Below are 16463 nucleotides of genomic sequence, written 5' to 3'. Positions count from 1 at the left end.
TCACCGTGTGGCAGAGTTCACTGTCATCACTCTGGTACATCAGGAACAAACTGCTGCAGCTGGTAGATAGACCAAAGAAATGGGGATTTAAGCTTTCATGCTCAGTCTGTGGGTTTGCACTTCTTTGTTGTACAGAGGGTGCAGCAGGGAGCTAGTGGTGGGTTCATTTATTTTAGCCATTCCAGCCTGCATCTTCTGTCCAGCCTTCCTTGTTTCCTTCATCCCATAGAGTTTGCCTTTGGGCCACCCAGAGTCACTTGAGAAATGGGTTTATCCCTATTTCTCCTCCTTGTATCCCCTCCGTCATGGGTCTTGTGCAGTTGTGCACAGACGCAATAGGAATAAAGAGATCCAGAGACTGAACAGTGAACTTTGCAGCACACACTGAATATCTACCAGGTCACACCCCCCCCCCCCCCCCCCCCCCCCAACATCAGGTGTTGCAATGACCCTGCATATAGAGGTCTCTTCTGATTGTTGTGATGCACCTGGTGGGGTGATGGCCGTGTTTTGGTTACTACAGGGTTGAAGCCTTCCTTGTAGATCAGCTACTTGGTTATGGTGTGCACAGCTGTCTTTGGAAGAGGTGCGGGCACATGGCAGCATCAGTCAGGCAAACATAAAATACATTTCTTTTTTAACAGCTTTTCTGTTTTCTGACATCTGCTCTTATTTACTCATTCCCATTTCTTTCTCCCTTTGCAGAATACTTGAGGAGCGAGACCGCCTTTCTGGAAGAGTTGGTGTTTGGAAGTGGAGATACCATTGAACTTTCCTGCAACACCCAAGGCTCTTCTGTGTCTGTTTTCTGGTTTAAAGATGGTATCGGGATTGCACCTACCAACAGAACTCATATTGGACAAAAACTGTTGAAGATAATCAATGTGTCATATGATGACTCGGGGCTGTACAGTTGCAAGCCAAGGCATTCCAACGAGGTCCTGGGAAACTTTACAGTCAGAGTTACAGGTACGTGCAGAAATACAGCTCTCTCAGTGACTTATGCTTACTTTTGTGCCTCCACATGTTCAACACAGCTGGTGCTTTGTGGTGTTTGTCCGTACTTGGTAGGTCTCTACCTCCCTGGTAACTCCTGGCACTGATTAGACTGGCAAAACAAACCAATGGAAGAATGCTTGTGTGTCCATACCAAATGTTAAAGCTTGATGTACTGAGAGAGACTTAGAAACAGTGCTAGTCAGATTAAACCCCAAATCCCCCTTAACACTCAAATAGATGCAGTGCTACATGTGCCTTTGAAGTCTTTTGTGAGTGAGCACAAAACTGTGGCTCAGGGAGGTTAAGTGACTTTTCCCACTTTATGTGACAAATCAGTGGCAAAATTGCATGTAAAAGCTGGAGGTTCCTGAAAATTGTTTCTCTGCCATAGCTGATAAATCTCTTCCCTCCATTCCAGTTACCACAAATTACTAGTTTGCTTCTGAAGTAGTTTATCTGTAAGCTGTGTATGTCCCATGTATGTGGTTCATCAAAGGGACTTGCTGGAATTCGTGTATTGCAAACAAGTGCTGCGTTAGGAAAGCGCATGCTGTCATTTGCTGGGCCGTGTTTTCCGTGATTAGGAGAGAACAGCTACAAGCTGTCCAAGCCTGGATCACTTAACAGAATGTGCCAGAAAAAGCTGTTGTTCTCAGGTAGTTAATGGCTGGCACTAAGATTGTCTCTGTGATTTCAGGCCGCTGCATTGGTAAATGGGTTCTCATCACTGAGCAGATAGAAAACCTCCTGATCACACAGATGAAAAGCCTGAATTTTCAGAAGAACTAGCCCCTTAGATCTAAGGTTTTGAAAACTTTCTTTTGCCCTTGAACTGTTGGAGCTTCTTCAAGCACCCCAGGACAGTAGGTCCTTGCCTTCAAAAGTTGAGTTCCCTCAGAAAGTGAGGGGCTCTGTCTGAAAACCAAACACAGAGATGTTTGTGCTTGTAAATCACATCCACTCCATAAGGGGCTTTCTCATGCCAGAAGTAGGATTTTGTGTGAGAGAATCAAACCAGCATGAGAATAAACGCTCGTTTCAGTGAGCCTCCACCAACATCTGCTTTTCATTGAATGTTACTGGAGATTGCTGTGAATGCTTCAAGGTCATATCAATTAAATGGTTAAAGGAGTATTTGGCCCTTGAAAGGCTTCTTTTAACTAGGTACGATTATTGGAACTATCCAAGGAACTGCAGGTTGTTGGAAACGTTACTTTCTCTTCTTTTTTTAAGTGACATTTAAATGCTTTTGAGTTCAAGGGGCAGCAGGGAGGCAGAAGAGGGCAGCTGGTTACACGCTCAAATGAAACAGCTGCCAGCCCCAAAAGTTTGTAAAGTGAGAAATTGTTTTTAATAGTGGAAGGGCTGATAATCCTCTGCTTTTAAAAAGTTTAAGCCCCTGTGTTTTTCCTCTTCGCTAATAATAGCTAATAACAGCTTAAGAACAAGCGAGTAACCTGAACCTGCTTTCTGACAGCATTATGAGTCTTTGATTCTATTAGCCCACTGTCATTACCACCAAAGTGCTGGTAATGTGGGAGTCTCCGTTTTAGCTGTCAGCAGCACTTGTTTTAAACTTTGAAGCCCTGCTTTATGTGGCAATAGTGGCGCCTCTCGCATGTGCAGGTATTTCTTCATAATTAGTATTGATTGCACTGAGGAGATGAGATTGTTATCAGAGGTTTGTGGTTTGTGTTCCCGATTCTCAAAGGTAACGCCAGCGATTAGCTCAGGTATCTGGTTGGGTGTTTATGTGAGTATCTGATGTTTGGGGCTGGAGTTGTTCTCTGCATTAAACTGGTTTAAATCTGTACTAACAATCTGGAATTGCTCTGATGTGTATTCTTATGTGAGCAAAACTAGGCTGGGTGTATTCAGAATTAGCTGGTACACACGTAAGTCCCATTTTGAGATGTGCTTCCAGATTCTAGGAGCAGATCAGGATTTTCCTATGTGGAGCTCTGAGCTTTGAGTCTGCAACAAATTGCCTCTTCCACAGCGACACTCAGTGTGTACAGTGATATGCTTGATGCTGAAGGTAGAGCAACGAGATGTTGAAGCTCACATTTTAGGGTTGAAAACCAGGCTGATTAGTAGCAGGGCTTGATCTCTTTAAAATGCCTCCCTTGACAGACACGGGCTTGCGTGTTTTGCTAGCTTACAGAAAGAAACGTACTGTCCTCTTAAAACCTGAGCACTTGAAGAGGATCATAAATAGAGGCTGCATGCACAAACTGATCTCCAGCCCTGTTGGCAGAAGCTCCATTTCTGCAACCATTTCATGTACAGAACAGCCTTTGGATTTAGTGGCTGAGCAGCACGCCTGTGAGGAGCATGACCCGCAGGCTGGTACCAGCAGAGAAAGCTTTCAAAATATCCAAGATTGAGCTATTCAAAACAGCTGACTAAAAAAATGAAGCCTTTTTCCATTCATAATTAAAAGTCTTCTGAGAATAGCATCTAGCAGCACTTGTTGATGCCAATGCTTGTCAATGTCTGACAATAGGTTTACTATTTTAGTAAATGATTGATGAATAGCTTAGAAATTTTCAGTCACCTTCTGAAAAAGGTGATGTTTTAGTAACCCGAACAGGACAGGAGCTCTAAACATGGGATATTTGGTCTTAAATCCTAAACTGCACCTCTCACCTGAAACGTGAACAGGGTCAAAGTCTCTTCCATCAGCCTTGTGGAAATGTATTTGAACTGGTTTAAAAATTGGTCACGATTGATTGAACTGGTCATGATTGGTTCATTGAAAAGCAGAAGTAAAAAATAATCCCATGTTAATATATGGATAACCAAATCTGAGAGTGCAGGGCTGAGAATGTGCTGGTTTCTCTGCCGATGCTGGTGGGGATTTGGCTGGGTTTCTGCCTTCGCCGGGACTTGAGTAAACCTGCTGGTTCAGCCAAAACTCCTAAACATCCACTTCACTGTCAGCAAGCCCCGTGGCATTTCCCTGGTTCTGCTGCCAGCAGGACCTCAGCTGGGGGTTTGCAGTTAGGTACGTGCTGCAAGTCTTCCTTGAGACTTTGCCAAGGAGAAGGTGCAAAGCCCGATGCACCTCTACAGCCTATAGAGATGGCTCCTGTGTTACTTCCTCCTGTAGATGGTGGGTATGTCTGGAAAGTCCTTTCAGCTTCTGCAGAGAAATAGCATTTGTTGTTACCTTTCCCTTACCTTTTGGTTTTTCTCTCTGTCTTCCCCCTTTCCACCTTCCTCTCCTCTTGTTTTTACCTCCACTGAGCTGGTCAGAGAACAGCAGAAAACTCAACTGCAGCTTGAAATGAAGGAGGTTCTGCCTGGCGTGGTCTGGAGTAGTGCATTTCTGGCCACATGTTGAAGACTCAGAGTTTCCTGTTTTCTGGTGTTTAAGGCCAAGTTCTTTCACCACTGTCGCAGCATGTAAAGGCTGCTGGATTGCTAGCATTTTGCCTTTATTTAAAAAAGACATTCCTAGAGATTATATGAAGTCAGTGGTGCTAAATCTTCCAGACACTGAATTGTACTGAATCGTGTAAACTAAATCAAACACTAAGCTGCTATTTGATAATGGGATTTGGATTTACATTTACAGTAGTCATCTGTTTGGGGGGGAATAGGAACTGAGGCTTCATTGTAGACAGCTTGGAGAAGGTGAGATGTTAGACCACATTCAGAGAAACAGATCAGGATGTTTTGGAGAGATACAGATGTTAACCTGTAATCAGCTGCTGCCTTGAGGTGCCTTTGTAGGAGGAATATAACGGGAGGGAACTGTTCATGGAGCAGCCGTCAAAACGTCGATCGAGAAAGGTTTGGTTGCAAGGGGAGGTTTTAAAAGCTTTAGTCTGAATGGTTGAGCAAGGAGTTAATAAAGGGAGACATGGCAGGGGTGTATTGAGGTAAAAGAAAAATGCAGGGAAAGTGAATTAGGTATGCTGACCTGTCATTTTGAGACTTGGTGCAATAAAATGTCCTCAGAGTGAATACTTGAGGGGAAAAAAAAGTGGGGGAGAGCTTGTTCTGCAGAAAGAGACTTCCCCTCTTGGAATTGTTTTTGTATTTATGAGAAGAGCACTTGACACAGGGAGAAGTGTTTGGCATTGGACCCTGGTCTCTGGTGGCAGAACACTGGCAAACTCATGACACCTCTCTCCCAGTTCAGAAAGCTCCTGGCCAGTTGACCCTCCCAGCAGCACGGGAGGGACAGGCTGGTGGAGCTGCAAAGAAGGCTGACCCATCACTGGAATGTCCTCCCTCGCTGGAGCCCACCATGGCACCAACAGCTTTGTCGAGCATGGTGTCCCTGCATGCCATCCTCTTTCTGCTTCATTTCTTTCTCTTTCTCTTCCTAGATTCCCCTTCATCGGGTGATGATGAAGATGATGATGACGAGTCAGAAGATACAGGTAATTTGTTTTTCTGGCGTACAGAGGCCTTTTCTTTCAAGGCAACATGGCTCCCAAGTGGAGCGGCTCATCCAGATGTTCACCTGGTCAGACAGACGCTCTTTTCTCTGTGTTGAAATCAGTGACTGTAGGATGGTACCATGATGATGCTTATCTAAAAAGTTAGAAATAGCAGCCAGAGTGGAACTGCTGCTATAACATCCAACAGCAACAGTAGTGTGATTTGTTTTGAGACCCGATTCTGCTAATCTGCCTCGATGAGCAGGTGACTTTATGAATTCTCCTTGAATGTGAATCCAGACAAACCCGCTTGCCTTTTTTATCTTTACTGACTTTACACCAGTTTTACACCATTGCAAACCTTCACCTGCTTCATTTTTAGCTGGTTTGATTCTGGTCCTTACCAGCATCTTGGCTGGAGTAAGAGCATAAAATTTACACTATCCAAGAGCCAGATTAACGGATGCTGTAGGCAGGAGCAACCCCTTTGACTTTACTGCCTTTTTCTTTCACTCACATAGGAAAGGGAGCCCCAGGACGGAGCCTCTAAGTGCTTTTACTCTGAATCTCTTTCAGTCCCAGTGCTTGTTTCTTTAAGTGCAATAGCATTAATCAGGATCATTACATGCTTCAGAGGCGTTAGTGTGGTGTTTTATTATGCTCTTTATATTTCTGCAAAGTGAACTGCCTGTGTGTATGTGTTTTCAATAAATAAATGTCTTGCATTTGAACTCCCGATCAGCTATGTACATTGGCAGAAGTTCAACATGACTGGAAAGTTTCTGCTGCCCATAGCATTGGACATGCAGGACTCTTTAAAACAGGTCTCCTACTGTAATAAATTCATAGCACATAGCTGTGTTGTCCAGTACGTGGACAGCAGTGGTGAGTTACGGTGCCAGGTGACCCATTGGCAGCAGTTAGTGGTTTTCTGATGGCTTCTAATTAAGGGCTGGATTCTGCAGGATGACGGGCACCATTGCAGAGGTGCTCAGTGCTCCTGATGCCTTCTGAAGCCTGGTAGAGGCATAGGGAGGGTCAGGTTTGGTCCCGCAGGATTTGTTCCTGCTGCAGAACAGGTTCTGATGAGCACAATTAATTGTTCTGTACTTTTTATTATGTGGTTTGTAGCAAACTCTATCTCTTAGCAACAGATATCAAAAACCATCAGCTGGTTTACGGTACAGAGAGACATGGTTTTCTCCACTGAATAAGAAAACACACATTTCACCACATGTATTTATAGCCTGTATTCTGGGTCTTCTTGACTTCGAGGCTGCCTCTTTTTTTAGACCTGAAGGTAACGGCTTGTCTTTGCTTAAAGGTCTTCTTATAAAAAATTGGATTCTCTTCTGCTTTAAAAACGGTTCATCAGCTTAATGTGCCAGCATGGTGAAGCCTCATGGCATGTCATGACATGGACGTGCTTTATGTTGCTTTGTTTGACGTCAGACCCTCCACTTAAACTTCTTCTCTTGAGTCTGGGGAGCTGTGTTATTAACCCTGGCACCACCACTGTGGGACAGTCCACAGGGGCTGCAGGACCATCCTGGGTACATGGGTATAGCCAGTGCCATGTCATATGGACAGCCCAAAGATCTGTGTCCTCCATCTCTTGTGGCAAAAAGATACCCTAATAATGGGGTGTATGGGCCTCTGCTTGGCCATCAGACATAGCCATGGTCAGTAGTTAGGGGAGTGAAGGCAATAAACATGCTTTCATGCAAAAGAAAACTGTAACCAATAGTTGTTCCTATTTGGGGGGGGGGGGGGGGGGGGGGGCTAATCCATCCAGGACTGGCTCACTGCCTTTTGCCTTATTGCATGTCACTGAATAAAACCTTTGTCTCTCTTGTGATAAGTTAATTTTCTGCTTTAATTGTGTTGTTCAAGCGAGTTTCTTATCCTCGTATCTATAGAGAAGAGCTTGGAGAGCTGATTCCAATAGCACCATGATTTTAAAGCTAATCTTGTTAATCGGGGGGCTTGACCTAAAAGTGTTGATTAACTTGAGCTGGAAATAGCAGAGCAAGAGAATGAGAGGAAATCTGTCCTAAAAGAAATCAATATTTGGTGCAAAACCTCTTGGAGAGCACATAGGCCCTCCACGTGGAGTGCCCTGCTCTGCTCACCCTCCTTCAAGCATCCTCTCTGAAGGGCAGCGTAGAAACAGGTCATCGCTTAGGGGTGGGCAGCAGAAAAGAAGAAAGAGGAACTTGAGCAGCTTCAAACCATTGGCCCGTTTGTTGCAGCCTTGTCACAAACCACACTCCGCCTTTGCAGAAAGAGGCTTTCCAATACCTCTGTTCTCTACAGCTGTATTTCCTGGCCTTGAAACAAAAACAAAACACCCTTTTCACACACTGCTCTTCTGCCCCAGTGCTCCCTACCCGCCTGTATCTTGTTTGTTTGGAGCCCCCGCTGCGTAGCCCCAGCACCTTCAAAGAGCCCCTATAATCTCCAATTAAATCTGGCTGTGTACTCGGAGGCGTCAGCTGGGGAAATTACACAATTAGGGTTGATTCTGTCTGCCACAGAATTTTGTGGCAGCTCCTAATTGCTAAATGAGTGCTCGGCTGTATTAATTATTCCAAGTATCCCTCTCATTTTTTTTTAATTGGCCGTTCCAGTCGGATGGGTGGCCAGTGTCTTTACCAAACCAAACGGCCTGTGTCGGGTTTGGTGTTTGATGATGGGAAAGAGCCGGTGATAATGTTTTTCAGGTCCCTTTTCTTTTCACACCTGCACATGCAAAATCACTGCTTGTAATTAATTTAGAGAGAGTGGGTCTAGAAATCTTTCCTGTCTTTCATCCTTCCTCCTTTCTCGCTGCCGAAACTCTCTGGAGCTTTGCAAGCGTTCCTTGAAAAGAAGAGTTAGCAACATTTTCACCCCCCTAAAAAGTGGTGATGAAAGGACTCTGGGGGCACAGCAAACCGAAAGCAGTGATGTTTTGTTCGCTGCTCCTGCAAGTGAGAACAAAGGCACTGTTTTCAATGCACAGACACTTTCTTCCAGTTCCAGTTTGACTTGAGTGATGCTCTGATTGTTTGAAGCTTGGCACATCAATCCAGGGGTGCCCAGCTCTGGCAAGCCCTGAGTTGCATTGAAGAGCACCCAAATGAAGGGAAGGCACTTGGGGAAGAAGCAGTGTCTAATTGCAGGAGGGAGGAGCACATCCTGCCTTTGCTCCATATGGAGAATATCCCCAGCTGGAAACTTTCCTGCTCCTCTCTGATGCCTGATGGCAAAATCCCTCTTGGCTTCAGTGACAACATTTGCAGCCAGTGGGTTGATGGGACTCCTGTGAGATTCAAGCTCATCTTTTGAGTGAGAAAACGTAGTGAAACCTTACCCTGCAGCACACGCAACCAGTGTGGAAAGCTGAAGAGTCCCCAAAAGCACAGCACAAGGAGGAGCACAGTCCTGGTGGGGCGGCTGTGTGCTCTAGTTACATCCCCATGCCCGGGTGAGTGTCACTGACACCATAAAATGGGATTTATTGTAGGCAGATATGTTAATCAAACAACAAACAGCAGGTTATTTGGCTGCCCTTAGCAGCAGAGAAGAGGGACTTTTCCATCCGTGCCTGGCCTTTCCCTGAACTCTATCCTGTTTAGCCCCGTTAACCTCCTGTAAAGTCTCCGGGAAATCAGGGTGCGTTGCCAAAAGGAAGTGTTGGGCTAGGTAATAGCCCATGCTTCAGAAACCTAGGACCAGATGTCTCCCAACATGGTTTCTGCAGCTCCCTCCCCTTCAGGCTTCCCAACCTCCCAACCACCCACCTCCTCCAGATTCAGCCCCCTGCTGCTGCCTGGGCTTTCAACCAGCCTTTGCTTGGTTTCTTTTCTTTTTCTTGGTCTCTTGCTCCTTTTCCTAATGTGTGTGACAGCAGCATCTTCCTTTACCATCAAGACCTGCTCTTCCTTCATGGCCTGCACCCACTCTTCTATCATTTTTTGGAATGTTCCCCATTTTTGTGCAGTTCTATTGACATTTTGAGCTCAGATGTTGGAAGGTAGATGGCAACATGATGTCCAGCTTTATCTAGCCCACATTACCGTGTAGCATTTGAGGGCCCTCCAGGATGTGCTGTGTGTTCACAGCAAAGTTTGTGGAGGGATTTTGCAGCAGCATGGGAATTGCAGGGATTCCTCTTTCTGATTTGTTTGTGCCAGCCATACTCCTGTTTCAGTGCCACCCTGGCAAGAGGAGGTGTGAAAGAGATGAGATATGAGAACAGTGTTCCCAGCAGGGCCATCTCCAGCAAATGGAGGGCCTCTTGACATTCCTCATGGATAGGTGGGCTTTACAAGGAGCCATGGGAAGACAGGGCCATGTGGAGGTGCTAAAAATCAATGGGTTCATGGATTGTTTTGACTGAGCTTTGTGACCTTGCCTGCAAAATCCTTGGAGCTGAAATGCAGCAGGAGCCTGCATGGGGGACACAGGGTACTTAGACCAAAGTGGGGTCATCACTGACTTACCTGGAATGGCAAAAGGATGGGTCTTGTGGAGCCAAACACATTGGGGCTAAGTTAATCAGGTAGTGTTGGAGAAAGAGAACAGCTCAGGTGCGTCTCAGAGGGATTCAGCAAGAAGGAAGAAGGAGAACTTTGTACATCCCTGTCCTCAAAGGGGAGGGGGTTGCAGAGGCTTCAGAGTAACACTGAGGTGGGTCTGTGATGCTGGGTAATGAGCATCTCCTGAGCATCGTCACCACTGCAGGAGAAGCTGGCACCGATGCTTTCCCAGCAGCTTTGGTGGCCATTATGTTTTCCATAGCAGCCACTGAAGGACCAGCACCTTTAGTTTGTCTTGGCCAGAAGCACACAGGTATCTCTGACTGGTGGGTTTGGGTACTCTTGTGTTTGTGGGTGCTTCCTTCCCATCCGGAGGAGATAGCCAGTTACGATCCTTGGCTTCCTCTTTGCTGTTTTGCAGCCCAAATGCTGTTTGCCCCCATCTCCCTTTGGCCTTGGTGTGGAGCGCAGAGGTGGGGGGGCTGGATGTGGCCTTCTGTGTGAGAGGGGAAGCGCCCCACATGCAGCTCTGCAGTGTTTCCTTAAGCAGAAATGAAAGCTTGGGAGGCTGTTGAAAAAACTTTCTCTTTCTTTCTTCCCAGTATAATGAGTTTGCTGCTGCCTTAATTTGGAGTGAATATGTAATGTTTGTAAGGTAGCCAAGAAACATCACTGTTCTTGAGGCAGATTATAAAAAGTATCTCATGCTAACACTGGTGTTTTAGAGCAACTTATCCCTGTTCAAGGGTAACATGAATCTTTAAAACTAAAATCACTTGTACTTATAGAACATAAACATGATAAACCAGTTTGGCACTGGCTGGTTTTCTTCTTTCCTTCCCTTAAGGAGGCTACGTTTGTGCTCATTGAGAAGCAGAGTTTTCCAGTGCGCTCAGCTAACGCTTTTTCCCTGCTCCCTTCCTGGCCCATCAATGTGTTTTTGCAGTTCCAACATCTTTCTGCTGTTCGTGCTTCTTGGCTACCGCTGTCCCCAAAGGTACATCTGTATCGTTTTAAACACCAAGGCTAAACCCTCACCCTGATCTGGGATAATTCTACCTGTTGATTTAAAAGCAGCCACTCTAGATTTGCACTGGCATTACCAAGACAAAAACCTGGTCATGAACCTTTCATCACAAACCTAAAATGCAAACACCCTGTCTACGTCTATGAGAGTCATTTAGCTGGAAAGCATTTCTGTGTCATTTATCTTAACTGCAGCAGGTAGCAATTTAACTGTCACTCCGCACATGCCAAAGCCTCCTCAAATGCATCTGCTCACCAGCTGATATCCTCTGTGGCAGAAACGGGCCTGTTCAGCTTGGTTTTTCCTTCCTCAGGTGTCCCCTTCTGGACCCGGCCAGATAAGATGGAGAAGAAGCTGCTGGCAGTTCCCGCCGCCAACACCGTTCGCTTCCGATGTCCGGCGGGTGGAAACCCAACCCCTTCCATCTACTGGCTGAAAAATGGCAAGGAATTCAAAGGAGAGCATAGGATTGGGGGCATCAAGGTAAGGCCTTGGCTTGGATCTCTTTCATCAGCAGTTTCCTACCAGCAGAAAATTGTATTTCACAGGAATTAATGTTGGCACATATGAGAACACCTGTGGGGATGGAGTGGGGGCGTTCCTTGCAGCCTTAGCAATTGCTCAACACAAAAGGTTAAAAAGGGCTGCTGTTCCTTGCAGCCTTAGCAATTGCTCAACACAAAGGGTTAAAAAGGGCTGCTGTCCTTTGGGATTGAAGGCTAATTCCCTCTGGGTTTGTCTGCAGTGATTGTTCAGTGAACAGGTAAAAAAGAGGCTGGGGTTGTGCTTGCATTGTGAGCAATGATGAGAAAGCAGGAGCACAAACTTCTGTCCTAACTTCTGGAGATCAGCCCAGTGCGTTGAGACATAGCTGCTCCCGGCTTTCCAGGCTTTCGACGAAAACTGACACGGCATCCTTTGAAGGTGCAGGAGGACCTCACCGAAGAGCCGGGCCATCGTGCTGGTGGTCATTAACATTCTTGTGGTATAAATCACTGACCCTTGGTCAAGTGTTGGAATCCCTTGTAGCCAGAGTAATAGCATCTGCTCCTTGGCTGCTTTTTTCTCCCTCCATGCTTTCTACCAGGAGATGTTCTGGAAGATGCTCTGGCTCATGTTTATACATACAGCTAAAGGATACAAAACCCCGCAGCACTCAAATGATTTGCTTAGCCAGAAGTTTCTGTGCTACTGTATATGAGGAATTGTGGCAGGATTTTAACAGGAAAATCAGTTCTTTGATTTTGTTTTTGTTGTTATTACTTTGTCCCTTGAGGTCACAGTCAGGCTCCTTTATGGCTTTATTTGGGAAGAATAAAGCTGGCAACAGCTGATTGTAACAAAAATCAGTACAGAAAGAAGGACTCCTGGGCAGTGACTTTTGCCTGCACTCAGCCAGCCCTGGCATATCCCTGGGCTACTAGTAAGGAAAGAAGGTGATTTTTAGCAAGGCACCTTCATCGGTACTCTGAATAGCTGTGTGCTGATGCCTACCACATCTGTAGCATTTTGAAGGGCAGCTAGGCATGCAAAGTGTGCCGGGCTCCAGAAACCAGAACAGGATTCAAAAAGTCTTCCTTCCCCACAGTTTTGGGCTGTTTCTTTCCTGTTAGCTCAGACCCGTTCCTGAAAGAGCCTTTTGTGATTTCTTCAGTGAAGCCTTGAAGCTCCCTCCTCAGTCCTTTCCCTGTTCCAGCCTGGATGAGGCTGAGGACACGCTCAGGTTTGGATCTTCTGGAAAGTTAAGGAAGGAAAAGAAGTGGGGCAGCAACTCCTGTGGGTAAACGGCTTTTCAGCAGATAGCATTCACAAAGCACAGGCATCTTTTACTAATTGCAGCCGGTAAGGATCATCATGAAGTGTTTTCAGGCTTGCGTGCGCCGATCAAATGGCTTTTTACAAAACCATGTAACATCAGCTGCACTAAATTATGCTTGCAGAATCAAATCTAAAGCTGAAAGCAATTCCCCATCCCACTTCCCAGTGGTTTTAATCTATCGTTGCGTTTAAATTGACACATTTCATCCTCTGCAACACAGTAGTGAGTCTTTGGCATCTCTGTGCTTTGTTTCTCTAGGGGCACCTTCAGCAACAAGCCAATGCTTAAAAGAGCTATTGAAGGCAATGTCAGGCCAATTACAGAAAGATTGGCTTAAGCTCTCTATCTGTCTAGGTGTAGTTCTTTGTCCTTTTCTTAATATAAAGACATCTTTCTCTCTCTGTAAATTTCCTTCCCTTATTTGCTTGTTTTCACTCTTGAGCTGGGGTTAGGTGTAAGTATTCTAATGTAAAGCTCATCCAGTATAAATATACTGATAGATATCAGCTGAGATTTGAACCAGAAAAAGAAATTGAAAACCTGCTCAGTATCTCATGCATTTAAGATTTAAATTCCCCGTTACACCTTATCTTCATAACAAGATTAGGCAGCTTGAAAAGAATGGGCAGGCTCCAGATCTGGCAGAGTTTGGTTGGCTTACTTCATCTTGAGACCTGGTCTTAACCCAGAAATCCTTGAGCTGAGATTGCTCTCATTTGTTTGCAGTGTGTGGAAGGGTTTCAGTGTTGATTGTGAAAGGTCTGTGGTCACCAGATGAAAGCTTCCACTTCTGCCTCTTGCAAACTGGATTTAGATCTGTGTGACTGCCTGATGTAAAGCCGGCAAGAGAGAAGGGCGAGTGTTGAAAACAGAAAGTGCAGGCTAACCTAGTTCTGTTACAGTTCATCCTTAACTGATGAGGACAAGAAATTCATATGACTTATCATATGAAATTTCCCAAAGAGCATTAATGGTTAAATCCTTGTTGGAATCTCTAATATCGTAAGCCTGTGTGTGTTAAATGACCCTAGAAGGGAAGATTGAGGGGGAGGGGAGATAGAGGATTATCCATTCCCCAGACCATTGCACTGACTTGCATACCAGTCTGGCAAACACAGGCTGAGGTTCCAAGTGTGTCTGCAAGCATGAGTTTCACAGGAGCCAAGAATGACAACACCAAATAAACCAGAGGGGTTTCCAGTATCTCACCCAATTGATTAATGCCTGCACCAAGTCACTTCATGTTTTTAATGTTCTGTCTAGTGTGGTGACTGTCCTAACTTGCGAATGCCCCTTTTTATTATCCTTTAACTCTAGATGCCAGTCTTACACTTAAAAAAAACCGAGAACAAACCAACAAATAAAATAATCTTCTTGCTTCTGTAAGAGTTTCCAAACAGGTTCTGCCCCATAGGCCTGTGCTCCCACCCCGGTTCTCCTCTCTGTTCAAAGTCCCCATCACAAACCTGGCAATGAGAAGGGCTTTGAATGTGTTATAAAAGCATCTTTGAAAATGCATCCTAAGTAAAACATCTAATTTAGACCTGATTTTATAATACAGGTCAGACTATGGAGTCATCCATGTACCTGGAGCTCCAGTTCTTTAGAGTAGCTCCTAGGGGTTCCAGACGCAAGTGCTTTGCAATGCTGAAAAGTGGGTTAGAAAAAGTCTTTTAGGCACAACTATGAGACAAGGCAGTACGGAAATAAGCCACAGAGCAGCCACAAATTTGCATTGAAACTTCCTTGACAGTCTGGTATGTTCAGCTGTGAACTAAGGGTCCATGTTCTCTGTTCTCAGAGCACCTTTTACCCTGTAACTGCCATGCTCTGCAATGGCACCAAGTGGCACATTGCATTACAAAAAGTGGAATGTTGGTTCTGCATTGAGCTCCATCTGTGCTGTCCTGGGTGGGCAAAGGGTGCAGTCAGACCTGACCAGACATCTGCAATAACCAAGGTTTCTGTACAGACTTTGCCACAGACTCCTATTTCCTATAACCTGAAATTAAATGCTGTATTCAGCGGTCTCTGAAAAGTTGGGTGCTGAGCAGAGCTGTTCTCAGGGAAGCAGAGATTTATAGAGCTTTGTTAAAATGACTTCTGCTTGCCTATCTTGCAACTAAGCTGTCTACTCATAGAATCACAGAATGGTTTGGGTTCAAAAGGACCTTAAGATCATCTAGTTCCAACCCCCCTGCCATGGGCAGGGACGCCTCACGCTAGTTCTGCGACTTTTAAACATTCTCTTTGTAAAATCCTGGATTTAATTGTGACTTGGTCCTTTAAAGGGAAGCATGTGGATGCAATTTATGTGTAGCTAAAGAGGTTAAATGACTTCATATTAGAGTTCACCTGCTGCAGCAAGAAAACTCCAGGAGCAATTACGCCCTTGTTTTTTCCATCAGCCCTTGACATTCTGTAGCACAGCACTATTGTAATCTCCTGCTTCTGTGTCCTTGGAGTCACCTTCAAAATGTTTAGTGAAGTTAGGTGTTCTGCTCTGGGCAGCCAAAGGCATTATATTAATATCCAGAGATTTGGAGAACTTTTGTATGCTATGCATCCTAAAATCATCTTCGTTGCTGTCGGTTGCTTTCTGTATTAATTCAAGATTCACTTGCCATGTCCGTTATATCCTTTATACTCATTAGAAACAAATGTTCTAGCTAGGATCACAGGGCACCCGGTCAGAGTGGAGACATGGGTTGTGCTTTCCTTTCTGCTACTGAGCAGCTAACAACTCTGGACCTGAGCCACATCCAGAAAACCAAGCAGTATAAAACTTGGTGCCAAAATAGAAGGGCTGACCAAGCATCTAGGGACCAGACTTGAGGCTGGGCATGTTTTCTCCTGTTCTTTACAGGGATTTTAGGGGGCTAACTCAGTTGTAGACATTCGGCTCTGCTCAGACAAATGCCATGACCTGTTGCTTCCATAGCACGCATCTTTAAAATATATTATAGATGCAGCGGTATGATTTTTGTTTGTAGTCATCTTACGGGTTATATGTAGCAGTTGGTAAAGATCTGCAGATGAGAGTACAGTATTTTGAGCTAACAAAGTCTCTGGACCAGAGTGGTCTGGCAGAGGGGACCAGCAGATCAGAGTTAGCTGATGCTTTCTGTATTCTAATGAGAGGTGCCACATTCAGCTGGTTTCATTATTGTTATTGTGGAAGCATCAACAAGTCACCTTGCAATCTCAGCGTGTTTTGCTGTGTTGCACTGTTCCTGCCTTGGTCTTAATTCCTTTTCACATTAAGCCTTTAATGACCCTTGAGATAGGTCCTTGTGATGTTCGGGCCTATTCTGGGGTCCATTCATGCTGGCCAAGTATGTAGAAGCTCACTGATTGTTCACTGCTTTGAATAGTCTGGTGGTGATGGTACTTGACCGCAAGCTTGATGGTTTAATTTCTTCTTCTAGTTACGACACCAGCAGTGGAGCTTGGTGATGGAGAGTGTTGTGCCGTCAGATCGAGGAAATTACACCTGTGTTGTGGAGAACAAATACGGCAACATTAGGCACACGTACCAGCTTGATGTATTAGGTGAGATTTCACTGTTTTTCTTCAACAGCTGATCTGTGGTGTGTGACTGGATATGGGAAACAGGAGCTTGGTTTCTTTCCCAAAATGCTGGGTCATGTGTCTTCTAAAACCAACTGCAAGCTTCCTTTGGGCCAACGATTCAGCCTCAG

The 16463-nt window shown here is 45.2% G+C and overlaps 1 protein-coding gene across 4 annotated transcripts in view; it reads left to right on the top strand.

Annotated features, from left to right (window-relative positions):
- The window catches only part of FGFR3 (fibroblast growth factor receptor 3), a 56741-nt gene that overhangs the window by 21031 nt on the left and 19247 nt on the right, over positions 1–16463 (top strand). For all 4 annotated transcript variants that reach the window (XM_065660940.1, XM_065660933.1, XM_065660930.1 and 1 more), the window contains exons 3-6: positions 706–969; positions 5340–5393; positions 11257–11426; positions 16191–16314. In XM_065660940.1, the coding sequence (XP_065517012.1) occupies positions 706–969; positions 5340–5393; positions 11257–11426; positions 16191–16314 (612 nt within the window). The remainder of the gene's footprint in view (positions 1–705; positions 970–5339; positions 5394–11256; positions 11427–16190; positions 16315–16463) is intronic.

The sequence above is a fragment of the Lathamus discolor genome, chromosome 1, assembly GCF_037157495.1.
Source record: "Lathamus discolor isolate bLatDis1 chromosome 1, bLatDis1.hap1, whole genome shotgun sequence".
NCBI lineage: Eukaryota > Metazoa > Chordata > Aves > Psittaciformes > Psittacidae > Lathamus > Lathamus discolor.
This window is presented reverse-complemented; position numbering and strand designations above follow the sequence as displayed.